The sequence below is a fragment of the Pygoscelis adeliae genome, unplaced genomic scaffold (assembly GCF_000699105.1).
Source record: "Pygoscelis adeliae isolate BGI_AS28 unplaced genomic scaffold, ASM69910v1 Scaffold154, whole genome shotgun sequence".
Lineage (NCBI taxonomy): Eukaryota > Metazoa > Chordata > Aves > Sphenisciformes > Spheniscidae > Pygoscelis > Pygoscelis adeliae.
Genome location: NW_008825113.1, coordinates 1,328,521 through 1,344,581, shown reverse-complemented (window position 1 = coordinate 1,344,581; position 16,061 = coordinate 1,328,521). Strand labels below are relative to the sequence as shown.

Below are 16,061 nucleotides of genomic sequence, written 5' to 3'. Positions count from 1 at the left end.
ACAGAGGGACAACTTCAGGCTGTTCTTTTCACTTCAGCGGAAAACTGACCCCAAGAACTTTTAGAGCACTGTGATTTTGAAAATCTTTTATGAACCATCACTGTCAGCATATTTAAGCAGCATGTTAGGAAACATGTAACCTGCAGATTATTATAATAGCTTTATTTCTCTTCTCACTTGAGTTAATGAAAAAAAAAGCAGCATCTGAATCCCCTGTATCCAAAGTATTGCCCATATTTCAATATGTAGAGAAAGTATGTTTCTGGCCCGAAGTCATAAAAAACAAAATGTCCCTTAGGACAAACGCTTTTAGTCAAGTTATAAATCTTTCAACACAACAGCTCATTATGGGAAAATAGAGATACCCTTTCATTAAAATAACATTTTAATGGACGAAATATTGAAATAATGGAGTAAAATCTGGCTACATCATTCTCAGTAAGCAAAACAATGGGCACTGAAAATTACAAGTATTACGTTCTGTTCAATTTCTGTCATACCAGGCAGCATATTTTTCAGCAAGTGGCTATGGTGGAAAAGAACACTTTTTTCTTTTTATGGCACAGAAGTAAATGAAAAATTTGTGCATGTTAAATACTATCCTAAAATGAAAGAAAATCTGTGCAATTGTGCATGTTTTAAGACTAGAGCTTCCGGCATAAAACACAGAGCCTAAGTCAACGTAAACCCATAGTAAAACAACAAGGCATTCTTAATTCATCTACCAGTATAGCGCCAAAAAATATCAACTGATTTGTAACACATAGAAAGCACTGAATAAAGAAAGGTGCAAAAGGTTGCAGATAACCACGATCAATCTGAGTAATTATATTGAAATAATATTCAAAGAAACAAGACAAGTGTCATTCTGAAATTAAACAGGTGGGCTTCAGGCTATTCTGGTGGCAAATTCATTACATGCACTAATGCCACTTGGTGAATTCTGTGTGTACACAGCAACAAGACAACAAACACATTTTAGTCTATCTTTTATATGAAGAATTTAATTATCTATACATGTAACTAATTTTAAAGGCTGTATTACAGTTGTTAAAGCTGCAGGTTTTTATATATTTATATAATTTACATTCATACTGATGAAATACTGAAGTGCAATTGAATAAGGAGCTTCACTTGTTCTTTGCATCGCATGACGGGTCAGAAGGAGGGAGATGGGGTAGGATTAGAAACGCTACAACACTGCCATCATGAAATTTAGAAATAAATGGAATACATAAACCAGAACATAACTAAATGGTATAGTAATTAGTAGAACGGCTATATTGTGCTTGAGGCGTTGGGAAGAGAGGGTTTCTGCACTGACAGCACCAGGCATTTCATCAAGAGCTTGTAACTAATGCTGGAAAGACAAACATGGCTTAGCTACAGCACATCTACTACATAAACTTGACTGTAAGCTCCATTTAATATTAATTTGTATAAATTCCACAGTCTAGTTTAAAAAAATGTAAACATTGGAAATTAATTGCAGGGAGATATTTCTATACATTCTTTCTTGTCAGGAAAATTACTTGTTCAAAATGTGTTGTTCCATAGTCATAAGAAAGTAAAAACGAGAAATCAAACTTCATGTAATCAAGATGAAAATAAAGAAGTTAATTCTCAAATCCCACATGAATGTAGCATTCTGTTGACTTCTGAGACGAAAATGCAAAAAACAAAACGTGGAGACAAACACAAACCAGGGTGTTTTCTAACTGTATGCAGCTACAAGTAATGTGCAAAATAAAATTAACATAACTGGGATAACAACATTATGCAATGTTAATATCTCTTGCATTGGAAGGAAGTTAATTTCTTCTCTCCACAATGTATTACACACTCAACAAGGAACGCCTGATACATACAGTACAATAACTACAACAAAATACCTTATCTGTAATTGGGCACATTTAAAGTTCCTTAAACTGATTTAACTCCTTCTGTTGTTTTGTAATGAAAAAAAAGAAAAGAAAAAAAAAAAGACGACATATTGACAACACTGGACATGTGAACATTAAAAAAAGAAAGATACATAAAGTCTCAAATTTATGGACATTTGGAACAATTTTAATAGCACATGCAGCATTCCTTGATAGTGGGTCTTTTTGCACAAACAAATTGCAATGAAGAAATTTAATTTATACTTTTCCTTTAAAAGGCTAAAATATATATTTAAAAATAATTTTAAAACTACTGAAAGCACCTGTGCAAAGGTGGAAAAATTAGTTTGGTAACTATGAAAGCCACAAAAGGACCCACTATCCTCTGATTTTTTTTGTGTTTTTTTGTTTCATTTTAATTTTGCGTCTGTATCTGTAGGTAATTAACTCAAACATTGCGATTACATGCAACTAATGTAAAATGAGGTAAACTGCTCTGCAGTGTGTTCTTCTACTCAGAAGGCAGTAGATGATCATGCTGGAAGCCACATGATCAAGGCTGCATCTCCCATCATCCCTCTGGGCAGTGATATGGGATAGTGGGTCTCTTTGAGGACTTTCAAGCCTGAGTGGGGGATGGACAACATATGATTCCTAGAAAAAGGAGGAAAACAACACATAAGCAAAACAAAACAATGAGCAAATTCAAGCTAGGAAAATGAGTCAGGCATGTAAACAGCATGGTGCAAAAATGATAAAGGGTAACATGCTACAAAGGGGATGGGAACTAAAAAGAAAACAAACATAAAATAAGGTTTGCATTACAGAAGGTCTTCAAAGAGACTTTGACAAGTGCAGCAGTGGTGAAGCTTTGAGTTCTGCAAACCACAGCAGAATCACAGCAATGCTGCATGTTTCATCTTAAAGTACTACACACATAATCACAGCACGGCAGCAGAGAGGGTCACTTACATTGCTGGCTTGGGTCCATGTCTGTTGTCAGCTTCACATAGTTGGATGGAAAGAGACCCACTTGTCCATTCACCTCCCCTTTCCACCAGTCTGGGTCTTCCTTGTTAAGGACGTTTATAATCTGGCCTTTATTGAACGCTAGCTCATCGTCATTCTGTGCAGTGTAGTCATACATGCCAATTACTTGGCACACTGTAAGATAAAGGAAGAGGTCTATCGCACTGGTAACGTTTCAGCAAAACATAAGCTATGCATAAGCCAACTACGAACACTACAGGTGTCACAGTACAGTTCCAAGACACTACGCTGATCTGAGCTGGTCCTGCCCCTCTCTCCTGTGCCCCCGTACTGGTGCTTAGCTGAGCCCTCAACAAATTGGCTCAAGATGATTGAAAAAAATGAAGGTTCTCCCAGCAGCACTGTGCTCTCAGTCAGCTTACCGAGGGGCCAGGATCACACTAGGGAGGGCAGAGCACAACAGCGCAAACTGAGAACAACGTAACCTGCCTGGAACTGTACCCAAGATTTTTTGTTTGGAAGTGCTCAAACAGTAGGAGAAGATTGGAAAAATTTAAAATTTTAGCAAAACGTCAAACACTTCAAGGATGTTAGCTTTCTATTGGCACTTTTCTATTGACACTTCTCTTTCACTTTATATATATATATATTTTGTGCCCACAAAAGCATCAGATTTGTTGTACATTCATAAAAATAGCATTCTGCATCCTCACCAACCTGTTCTGAAAAGTATCCTTTCCAACAGAACTGGTCAATGGACAGAAAAGTCTGATAAACTTCAAGTTCCACTACCCAAAGCCTGAAAAAGGCACTCTTTTCTAATTAGCACCGGACAGGCTCAACACAGCTCTATAATTCAAGAGAAAGCCAATGGTGATATCCTTGTACTACCACTGAGGCATCAGGAACACAAAGATCTTGGAAAGGATGAGAAAAATAAAAAGCATCCTAGGTCATTTAGGCTGCCCTTCTGGCACCACAGGACTGCTTCCAGCAGCCTATTTTCTATTTCCTTACTGTGAAACTCATCAAATCTGACTGGTTCTCAGGATATAGCAGTTTCTGATCAATTATAATAGAGCAGTTTTCTTAATTCTCTAAAGCAGCAGGACTGTTTATTTAGATATATAATTTCCTCTATTTCTCTGATGTTTTCTATATGCCAAGTCACAGGGCTTCCGATATTTTGCCTTAAGACACAAGACTTCTATCTAATTAGCCTTGCTGTCAGGTTCTCTCTATTATATTCAGCCTAAAATTTTCTTGTGTTTTCATTCTTGTACTCAGCCAGCAATGTATTTAAATTTGTCAAGTAACTCCTCTCTCTTTTTGGAATTTGTATTTTGGAAATTATTTAACGCCTTTTAGTTAATACTTCGTGCTTGTTCACAAACACCATATTAAAATAAACTCCACATTAAACAAGACCTCTGCATATATCTCAATATTTAGCTTTGTTACTTACAAAAGGGGAAAAAAGAGGGAAATATGATAAATAAATAGAAATTAAAATAAATGGGCGCTCACTGTCATTTGTCGTACCTAACACATCAACTAACCAAAGTGTACATTTTCCTGGCATACTGGAGATAAACCAGCTTTTCTAAAGAAATGTGTATTATGGTGGACTCCTGTTTTAGGTAGTTTTGTGCTAACACAAGTTCAAATGCGTGAACACCATTGATGTTCACGTTTCACTTTAAAAGACCTGTGAATCTGTTTTACAGCATTCTTGTTACAGGTTTACAGGTGATTACTAACATTAAGAACGATAAAAAGTTTAAGCTAGACCATACCTGAATACAATACGTACATTAACAGATTTGTAACCCGTTCTAGAGTTAATGTCTTTCAAGGATTTTTCATTCAGATCATTCTCTTCTGCCTCAAAGAACTTTATGAAATTTGGTGCTGTCCAGTAGTATCATCAGAATATCTAAATAGTCCAATAGGATCCCAAGCATCACCTTAAACTTGGGAGGTAATTTAAGAGAATTCTTGAAGAGATATGACTCCTCAATTGAACCTCAAGCAGTGACCTCATCTTGATCTTATTTACACTCAGTCACAAAGCTTAGAATATACCTTAGTCCTATGTAGGAAGCTCTTACAGTAGTCCCAGCAAGAAAGTTCTTCACTTATTTTAAACTCCAAAAGCCACTGCTAACTACAGAAGCAAGCTATAGCCTACCTCCTCTGAGCTCCAGTGCTTTTCAGTTATTTGTTTCCTTTTTAGAAAGTTTGTCTATTGATTAATACGAGCCCTACTGCAACGGCAGAGGGAATCCAGGTTCTTACGCAACACTCATGATCAGTACAATCTATAACATTGTCTTTTTTTAAACAAGCAGAATGGTTGAAACACGTTTCCCACTATTCCTATATGGTGAACTTCCTTATGCCTGACTAGCTCCAAGTAGCAGTAACAGTTCTTTTCATTTCTCAGCACCAGGAAGGACAGGTTCATGACACAAGTTTAGAAGGGAACACATGCAAAGCAGTCAGAAATTATGAAAACCTCCAAGTATAAAGCAAAAGCGCCCATGCAACAGAATTAAAAAAAGTTTTTGAAGTCATGCAGTTTGCATTACAGTGTGGCAGATGGAGAGCATATACATCAAAATAGAATGACAAAAGAAACAGAGGCTTTGATGATGATAGTTTCTGATGGATCCCCTACCTTCAACACCCAGACAGTAATGGCATGCTCTCATACCCTTCATAATGCACCACCTTGGGCATTATTCAACCCTTGTAAATGGTTTTCTTCAGGCTTTCCATGTCTTTTGCTATAGTAAGCCTCCCCACTGACATACTTCTGCTATGAAGATGCTTCTTCAAGCATTAACCTCTTAACCTCTTACATTAACCACACAGTTAGTGAGGCCATCTATCATAATGGAAAGACAAGATTATTCTTCTCACCCTCCAAAACGAAAGGTCTATAACAGAGTTGAATTTGATAAAAATGAATGCCATTAAGATTTTGATGTTCTGTAGGCAATGAAAAAAGTGCTAAAAAGTTTATTCTGTAAAAGTTTTATTAGCATGTGTTTAAAGTCCCAGGCTGTCAAACCTGTAATAATTAAAAAATAAAAAAATCCCATCATATTGCCTTGTAAAAGTATGTATCTCAGCGCTCAGTTGCCATTTTAACTGCAGGACCCAAAATTATGAGTCTTTATAGAAGTCTGGTTTTCTGCATCTTTATGACTACCAAAGGAGCCAATTAGCACCATTTATAACATTTGCCTTCTCTGATGCGGTACTTTTATTTTCACCAGTGACACATGAAACTAATACCTCAGTATTTTCTTCTACTTCCATAAACTGCATGATAACCCTTCATACATATTTGAAAGAGAAAATTATGCTCGCTACCATTTTTCATTTAGAAACATCTATTTCATTTTAAGGATAGACAGTCAGAAAACGGCCTGGGGAAGCAGCAAGCTTTTGCGCCCTGCCACCCCCAACTAAATCCAAACAGATGACAGTCAACCATGTCAAGTCTTTTGAGTGGCTTATGGAAGAAAATACATCCATTCTACATGTTTTGGATTGACACGAACCCTCTTTACTTAGTACTACGCCAACTTACAAGCCCAAAATGGTTCAAGACTGAAACAGTCGCAAGGAATGAACTTTTTGTTCTCAGTCTTCTGCCTGGCTTTATACCTTGTAGTAGACTGACAGGACTGTTTGATATTCCCTGTGGTGAAGCTGTAAAAAATAGCTTTAAAAATATTATGGTCTATCGCTCTTGTATCCTTTCATAAACCTTAAAATAAGTAGTTATACAGGACAAAAAGCTACATCTTCATTTGAGTGGTCTTCTCACACTTCACCTTAGGAAAAAATAAAAGATTCTGAATGAGAGGTGCCTCAACTGCTAAGCCCACGGACCATCCTGAACCTTTAAAAACTCCTTTACTACAATTAGTGCAAACAAATAGGACTGATAATTTGAATGTTTTACTCTTTAAGATATAATGTCACAAATGACTTTTTAGCACTCAACAGTTCATACCTGAGAGACCACCACCATAAATATACAGACCAACTGTATGTTTTTCTCATTTGAAAGAAAAAAAAAATAAAATGAAGAGTTTAACCAAAGTGACTAGTAAAACAGATACTAAATATCCTACCAAATGTCCATAATTATTTTTAGGAGTCCTATTGTAAATGACACACATTACAAAAGCAACTTTCTTAATGCAACCACACTGCTTACCTGAAGGTAACGCTGTTGATTTAGGTAGCTCAGTTGGTGTAGTTTTACTGGTACCAGGGCTCAGAAGTTTTACATAATTAGCAGGGAACCATCCTATCTGCCGTTTTTTCCCCCGTGCCTAGTAAAAAAACAATTCTTTTAAGAGGATTAAGCACATCAATAGATCCTTAGACAAGGCAATTCAGCCAATATTTTAACTACTTGCAGTCACACTGACTATTTTAGAATAAGAAAAATGCATTTTATAAGGAAAAAAGCTATTTTTGTGGCAATAGTTTAATATTATGATACTTCTACTATGTTAAGTAAGCTTTTGTAGTATATAAACAGTAATTTTTAATATCTAAACAGTAGTTATTTACTAATTTGAGTGATATCTCACTTAACAGTGTTCCTACTTTGTGTGCTTGACAATTAATACTGCAACCCTGATTCTTCTGAAAGATTTCTCCTGATACTGTTAAAACCATAATTCTAAAACATTAGGCTAGCTATTGCATTAATGAGTGGCAGCATTTAAATGCTTTTTCATTATGCAAGGTATTGCATTTAAATAGATACCTAGATTGTGATAGTTTAAGCGGAGATTAAGGATCCAAATCACCCGTTTTCTTTTAAAGAAACAGTATCTAAACTTTTTAATAGCCTCTCCTGCCCAAACAACAGACAGAGTATAAACCTATGCCACATTAACAAGTACTAGAACAGCAAAACATTATGGCAAGAAAAAATGGGTAAAGTTGGATTCAAATACAAAATCCCAAAGCCAGATTCCAATCAAACAAAAATTAAGCTTTGGCAAATACAAATACATATGGACAGACGTTGTCCAAATGATCCTAATTAACAGATGTTACGGTTTTGGAAAGTACACTAGATGTTCTCATCCCTATCTAGTCAGAGAGCATCAGTACGAAAACGTGGTGCACGCATGTGTTAGTGTGCGTGTGGTCCATGTGTGTGTGCTGAGAGAGCAGCAGGTCACCATACACCTGGCCTACAGCAGCGCTCTACAGTTTGTAACGCAGCTGCAGTGAGTCAGTCAGAGACAGGATATTGGGACAGATGAACTGCAGGTCCGATCCAGCGTGACAAAGCTTGTGTCACCAAAGCAGGATAGGAATTTGACAGAAACTGCATCCTGTTATTTCGCCAGCTGGATTGTTCATTGAAAATAAAAGGAGAAGAAAAATCCTTACTGTAAGAAAGGTTATTCTAAAACTTTGAATCAAATCTCAGCTTCTAAATCTATTAAATGTATGTTAAGAATTACTCTATTTATTCTCTTTTTGTGTTGTTAGAATAAGGTTGGAACTTGGGGCATGTAGAATTTTGCCTTTAAAAACAAAATAGACGTGGAAAAAAGTCATCTAACACATACACTATTCTTTAACTACTTCCTTCCCTCTCTTTTTCTTCACTGAAAATGAAAGCACTTGATCTAAAGTGTATAGAGATCATTAATTTTAAGATATTCTGGAAGACTGCATTAAACCCAGCAATGTAATGCTTAACACACTTGCTTTATTTTACCTTCACTCTGATCCCTAAGACAAATATCATCAAAATTTACCTGAGGCTGAAACTGAACTGTACATATACTTCTAAAAAATCCACCACTTTGAAATTAAATGCATAAAAAAAGCTAATATTAGTGCCCTTCTCTAAATCTTGTCATCATTTCACTACTTTGGGAGGGGGGGAGGGTTTGCTGCTTTTATTTTTAATCAATTCTTCAATCCATTTCACCATACTGCTGCATTAGCCTTTGTGCTCACGTAACAAAGGAGCAAGAACTAGTATTACAGTGTTGGAACAGGAGAATTAAAAGAATAGGTAGGGGACTGTTAATGAAGAAAAAAACAACTTGTAAAACCATCTGTAAGATAGTAAGGGATCCAAAGATACATATGAGTATTCACACAACCAAAAATTAATTTTTAAAAAACCTCACATTAGCTGCTAAGCGGTAATTGTGACAGCTCTTTCCCAGTGAAGCCTGTTTTCTATCTTAAAATACATTCAATGTGAGACTCTTTAAAGCTACAAGTTAACAACAACAGAAAGGTTAGTGAGAATGAAAACCAAAGCAATCCTGGAAGATGATTTCTCCACAAAAGATGAAAAAATATCACCAGGAAAGGCAAAAAGGGCAGGTAGTAATGTGGAAAAGATATTTGAGTTAGTTTGAGCATCTGCATTGCAAAAATTAATCAATTACATTCTTTCATGTAATACTCCCTGCTAAAAAAACAAAACCAAGCAAAACTTCATTCAGTGGTACTGGAGAGGAGGGGGGAAAAAAAAAAAAGCTTTGCCACTGAAAGCCATTCAGAACCAAAGTTTCCAAATTGTCAAGTTCTACTCTTAAAAAAAAAGGTTAAAATATTTTATTATCTATTATCTTCTAATACAACACTAAAGCTCTCTCCTATCTGATGCCTGCAACAGACACCATTCTTTCACTCTTCTACATTAAATTGAGCTGTTGCTGAGATGGGGCCATTAGACGGGTATTCCACACTGTCACATTTCATTAAGCAACCTGAAAAAGTGGTGGCCATCTTACAAAAATCACTGCTGTAAAATACTTCTCAATCTTTCAACAAAAGGGATAGCCAAACTTTTGGCTGAAGCAATTTAGAAAGCTTCTTAGGAAGACATTCAGGTCTGCGTACCCCAGTATTTCTTCTGCTTTCACAGTGCACGCAGGTATCAGCTGATCCACGCTGATCCACGCGATATGTGCGATCACTATTGAAACGGGACAGAAGTAGACCCTGTCACTTAACCCAACAGTCCCATGCACCCCTGTCACATGGCTGGGTTTCCCCACCACCTGACATGACAACGGCTTTTTTGCTCACATGAAGACGACTACTGGACAAAAGACTGGGAGGATCCAAAAGCAGCCAAAACAATACGCCCTAAAATCCACTCCTTTCTTATATCTGAAGGGCCTCCAGGAAAATGTACAAGGGAGCAGACTGCAGGCTGGGTCTGATTCGTGAGATGGGTATCCTTGACTTACAATGTGGCACAATGGCTTCCTCCTGCTGTCCTCCAAATGTACTTCAAGTTCAAGGAATTGGAATGTATGTATATTTCTGTAAAGGCATTTTATTTGTAAATGCTTAATTGCAGAACATTTTCAAAATTATTTATCATTGATCCATTCATCATTTTGAACTATTAAAAAATTACAAATTCTTTTACATGGAATTTTATTTAAAAAAACCCAGTAACTAACTTGGAGCTCTCCTTCCCACCAGCCACCTGGATTCTTCTTTCTGATAAGAATCAACTGACCAGGAGCAAGAGTAAGCTGTTCTGGACCCGTTGCTGTGTAAGAGGCAATAACTTGGGCAATTTCTGTTGAAGTCGGGGGGGAAAAAAAAAAAGAGTTAATTTGGAAAAACCTGAACACATTCTATACAACATTAACTCTGCTATTATCACTGGCACAGTATATCCATTGTGTATTTTTTTCCATAAAATCGTTATGTATGTATGTAGTTCCATGAAAACATCCAGTAATTATAAAACAGATCAGAAGTTCACAGCACTACAGGACTAAAACAGAGGTGCAGCAGCTCTATGGGTACGATACAAAAAATATTTGAAATAGAGAATAATAATGACCATCATTAGAGCTACATGGCTCTTAAAATCAAGTGTCATAATACTGGTTTCCAATAAATACATTTTTGTAGCATCAGTTTGAACTAAGCTTCCTAAAAAAAGGAGATACACGTTGATGACAATATAATGAAGAAGCTGCAGTAACAGAGGTGCAAACTAATGACGACCTGCAGAAAATTTTTCACCACCAGACGAGACAAAAAAAATGAATGCTTTCAAAATGTAAGGAACAGGATTTATTTTGAAGTCTTTATTCCATGAACATTAATACAAAACTGGTGCCTTATTTGATCACCTACCAGCATGAATCTGACAGAGGGTAACTGTGAGCTCACAATTATCTCTCCGTTAAATTAGCCAAAGTAGACAATGCAGTTTACTCCATTTTACAGTGGTTGTGGAAAGACAGATAGCTTAGTCACCACTAAGTCTGGCAAGGTTAACCCACTTTTTGAGCCAATTTGAACTGACAGGAGCTTATAAGTGGCTGTAGGTATTTTGATGTCCTACTGATAGCTTTTAAGTCAGGTTTAGCATGTCATCAAATCATGTTTGGGTGACGGAGAACATGTTTAATACTATGATAATTGGTGAACCTTTTGTAAATGAAAGATGGTAGATTTGGGAACTTTTTAGCTTTTGGTAAGCTAAACCTTTTTGGCTGCTACATTTATGTAATCCCTTTTTAGTCATGAGTTACGGGGAATCTGTGGGGAATTTTTTTTAGCCTTCATTTAGTTGTAAAGGGTCTCAGACATCCAAAGGAGCACTAAAGTAGTGTTGTTATTGCTGAAAACTCCACTTTAGGACCCAAGTACATAGTCATTCATCACTTAAGTATTCTTCTTAACAGAATGATCTAGGGGTTGGGTTTTGGGGGAGGGGGATGGAGAATTTCTTTTTTTGTTTTTATGAAAAACCTTTCCTGGAATAGTAAATTCTGATCCTGTGTTTAAGACAAAGGAGGTTTTTATTTGGCAATGCATCAAATAAAATTGGGGACCATCAAACAGTCGATATGGGCACTGAGTTTGACTGGTTATGGTTGTGGTCTAAGACTATCCTAGAACAAGCCCACAGCACAGCCAGTAGTACAAGATCACAGAAACGTGTCTCAACTGCTTCACTGCAAAGACAGTCAGCTTAATTTAAAACCTCAGCAATTATCTGATCACAGATCAATATACTGCTTGAGATTTTAGCTTTTATTTGAAAATCTGGATAAAAAAATATCTGTATCAGTTATTTTCATTTACGATTACTGTTTGTACATATTTTCAATCTAGTCTATCCTAAAAAACTGGCACTGGAAGACTAAGCAGAAAAAGGTCACACCTGCCATCAGTTTGTCCCTTTATAAAGCAGCAGAAAGCAACGCAACAGTGAGTGTGAGGTGGATTAGCGGTCAACACAGCAACAACAGCAAAAGGGACTGAGGTTGAAGGCAGCGAGTACACAGAAGCTGTCTCCAGCTTTCTTATGGGCAGCCGTACTAAGAAAGTAACGCAGTGCTGGGCACCGTCCTACTTGGCCCTCTCTGTCAACAAGCGCCAAACTTCCTGTGGCCAAGAGAAACAGCAGAGGCACTCAGTAGCAACACATCACCCACTGGCTGGGAAAGAAGGGGGGAGTCTGCTGGTAAGGCAGAGAAAAGGAGCAATCATTGAAAAGGCAGTTGTAGGCAGAGGAAACCACAAAGCCAACTCCCTTGAAACAGAGTGAAGTTTTGTTGCAGGGAAGGAAACAACAAAGTGATTTGAAGATTGCCAGGAAAACGATCAGATGGTTTACTTAAAATTTAGAAGAAAAGGATGATTAGGAAAATTAAAAATGGTCAGAGAAGCATTCAAGGTGTAAATGAACAACATCAGGAGGATGAAGAAGCAGAGAGATGACAAGCAACCTGAGTTCACTGCAAATGATGACACATGCAGAATTAATGATGGCAGAAGCTCCCTCAAGATAACCCAAAGAGGGGAGAGAGAGGCACACAGAGGTGCGCAGGCAGGAAAGGGTGGAACCAAACAGGTGATGAAAAAGCCCGTAGCTGAGAGTTAGAAAGATGCTTTAAACCTGGATCTGGAACTTAGACAGCACACAAAGTGTGAAAGCAGAAGACAGAAGAAAGAATTTCTAAGTAAAATATAGTAAAATATAAAGAGAGCAGAAAGGTTTAAATAGAGAAAAGCCAGCAGCAGCACCGTCTGTCCTGTAAGAAGGCAAAGCAAGCAAGCAAGCTATTTGGCAGGAAACATGGCTATACTGCTAGAAAGTCTGCAAGCTCCCTGCATTTGCAGGTTTTTCCACAGTGTCACATTAACTCCTCCATCCTAGAGCCATTCAGGAGGTAAAATGAACACAAGCAAACAAATTAACAGTGGGACTTTGTCAAAATGATTTTATTTTTTTTTTAAATCAGGCAAAAACCTCTCTCACTACCATGGCAATTACAATATTCAGTATATCATACTGAGAGAGCAAAAATCTTATACCTCACATCTCTCTCAGAACAAGAAATTTCTCATTTTTATCTACAAAAAGGTGATTTACAAGGCTTCAGGTATCAGATATCCTCTTTCACCAACCAGCAGCATAAAGAATTTTTACTGTGGACTGTGTGTTAAATAAGTTACAATATGAATTACAAGTTTAACATTCGGCTCTTGCATGTGACAGAGAAGCAGAAAGTTAGAGAAAACGGCTCAGCAAAAATTAAAAAAAAAAAAAAAAAGCTTTCCTTCCAGGAAGGGCTTTTTAATTGTGATTTAAGCATCGAGTTACTGAGACGAGATCCAATGTGGCCTCCATTAAACAGGTACATTTAGAAAAAGAAATAATTGCCTTCTCACAGATATAATTGTCCTCATATTGCTGCTTAAATTCACAGAGAGTGGTTTCTTTTTCCTTGCCCTTCAACACACACTGTTACCAACTCCCACCCACTCGTCCTGCTGCTTCTAGAATAAACAGGAATATTTCACCTCGTTCATTAGCATTTCACTTATATTGGCTGAGCACTTGCAGCTCATTTATAGCAAAAATCTCCATGAATCTCCTTGCTGAAAAACAGGCAGGATGTTCCCAAACTGTTTTTAAACTCTGAAAGATTCTGAACACACCTTTTGTCAACATCCCTCCAGTCTCTACTTCACTGAAGGTTTGAATCCAGGAGACCAGCGATTATAAGGCTGGTACTCTAGGCTGAAGTCTTGTCATTCACCATTCTCCCAAGCTTGGAAAAAGCAGCCAGACCTATCAGCATCTTCTCACTATTCCTACCAGATATCACTTCCAGAGGTTTTCCAGATCTCTGTTCTCGTCTGCCTCTCTTGAGCTTTGCATCTATTAACACAACTATTTTTAATCATGCAAATGAAAGTTAGAAAAGGCAGGAGTAGTTTACTTCCAAGCCCTTCTTTCCATAGATGGATCAGTAAGATTTGACAAGAGCAGCCCATTGCTCATATGTCAAGGTAAAATAAGCCAAATGAAGATGGGGCTGCTGCGATCTACTCTCCCCGCCTCCTCTTACACACCAACACAGTGAACCAGTTCAGGGAGACAAAATGAAACCTCCTCCGCACAAAACAAAATACGGATATGCATGTGTGTGTGTGTGTGTACAGAAATAAGGCAAGATTTGGTAGATCACATCCTTGAACCACCTCACTGTGGAACTGAACAAGCCCCAGAGAAAGGGACAGAATAGAAGCATGGAGCACCCCCTATTTAGTTTGGTTCAGCTCAATGCGAAGTCATCTCTTTGGTACAAAAGCAAATAAATACATTGAGGGGAAAAAAAGAGACGTCTTCTGGAAAGTTTACAAATGCCTGCCAGTGGCAGAGAATGCACTTTTCTAAGGCTCTTTAGAAATACAACGGCTGTTTGGAAGGATAGCCCCCACCACCCCAAGAGCCAGGGGACCTCTTTCTAGAGAAAAAGGAGCCAGCGACATGACCTGCAATACAACCAGGCTTGACAGGCGATCAGCTGCATAGCATGGATACAAGGTATGTGCTCTTGAAAATGAGAAGCAGGCACAAGAGCTCACAAAGTCCATGTATACCATATTGTGTGGCATTCTAGGCAAAATGCTGTAAAACCACAGGGTAAGAATGTATACTTCCATTTTCAGAGGCCCTGACAAACTTGGGCTTTTTGTAGGTTTCCACTGTTCTGTTCAGCAATCTACCATGAAGTTTACATTCATTTTTGAGCAAGCAGATTTTTATTCTCTAGCTACATGCTATTTAATAATTGATACATGCTAGATAGAATGATTGACAGATTATGCATTATTTTATTATAGACAGCAGTTTTCATCAGTGCAAACTACTACAAAATCACCAAGAGCAAACATAATTTATTTTCAATGGCAACAAAATCTTTTCCATGAACTTAAGTACTTAAGAACAGATAAAAGGTGCTGTCACAATATATGACTCACCAGGTTTCTTCCCTAAGCTTCCTGTTTTTCCAGCTGCTCCAGGAGCCTTGAAATAGAAAGTAAGAAGTAAGTTTAGCACTCATTTATTTCTCCAGTATATAAAAATTATTTACTATGCTTCACTTTAACACACTAAACAAGGATGCAAGTAAAGAACTTTCACAGGAAATTCTATTCTTACAGAAACCCTTAATATTTTAGATGGCAATTAATACACAGGAATAAATAACAAGCAGTGTATGGAAGTGGATGACTAACTATATAAATGTGTAGACTTCTTTCCTGAACTTTTCTTCCTTTCATGGACTGCAAATACCAATGTAATTCCAAATTACACAGCATTTCAAGTGTAAATCTGTGTATCTACAGAATGTGAATTCTGTTGAGTTAAAACAACAATAGTAGTTTTCGACTCTACAAATAGTTGGATTGCAAATATGCCTAAAAAGCTAACTGGACATAATTATTTCAATACTGTCCATATTATGGTTCTCAAATTTCACATATGGCACATTAGCATAGTCAGTGTAGTTACTGCATCTTTAAGACAAGTCATCCGAACTTTGTAGGTGGTGCATGTTGCAGTAGTAAAAGCCCCACCACCATTTTTGTGCCCAACTGAGAGCACAGGACACTGAATAGCAAGGTGCTATCTATCTGTAGCTACTTCCTCTGAACCTAGATGGGGTGAGATGAGGGATGAACATCATCATCATCCAGGCCAAGAGATTTGCAAGAAAAGCCTTTGAACAGCCACCAGAAATCCAGCAAGCAGTGAAATCAGTTCAGTTATGTACAGGAAAACAGCAATACTGAAAGATGAAATTTAACATGAAGAGCTTTCATAATTTACAAACTCAA

The 16,061-nt window shown here is 37.4% G+C and overlaps 1 protein-coding gene across 1 annotated transcript in view; it reads right to left on the bottom strand.

Moving 5' to 3' along the window:
• The window catches only part of ITSN1 (intersectin 1 (SH3 domain protein)), a 114,506-nt gene that overhangs the window by 24,115 nt on the left and 74,330 nt on the right, over positions 1-16,061 (bottom strand). The window contains exons 25-28 of the mRNA XM_009327951.1: positions 15,201-15,246; positions 10,361-10,482; positions 7,111-7,228; positions 2,856-3,047 (exon numbers count right to left, since the gene is read on the bottom strand). Of these exons, the coding sequence (XP_009326226.1) occupies positions 2,856-3,047; positions 7,111-7,228; positions 10,361-10,482; positions 15,201-15,246 (478 nt within the window). The remainder of the gene's footprint in view (positions 1-2,855; positions 3,048-7,110; positions 7,229-10,360; positions 10,483-15,200; positions 15,247-16,061) is intronic.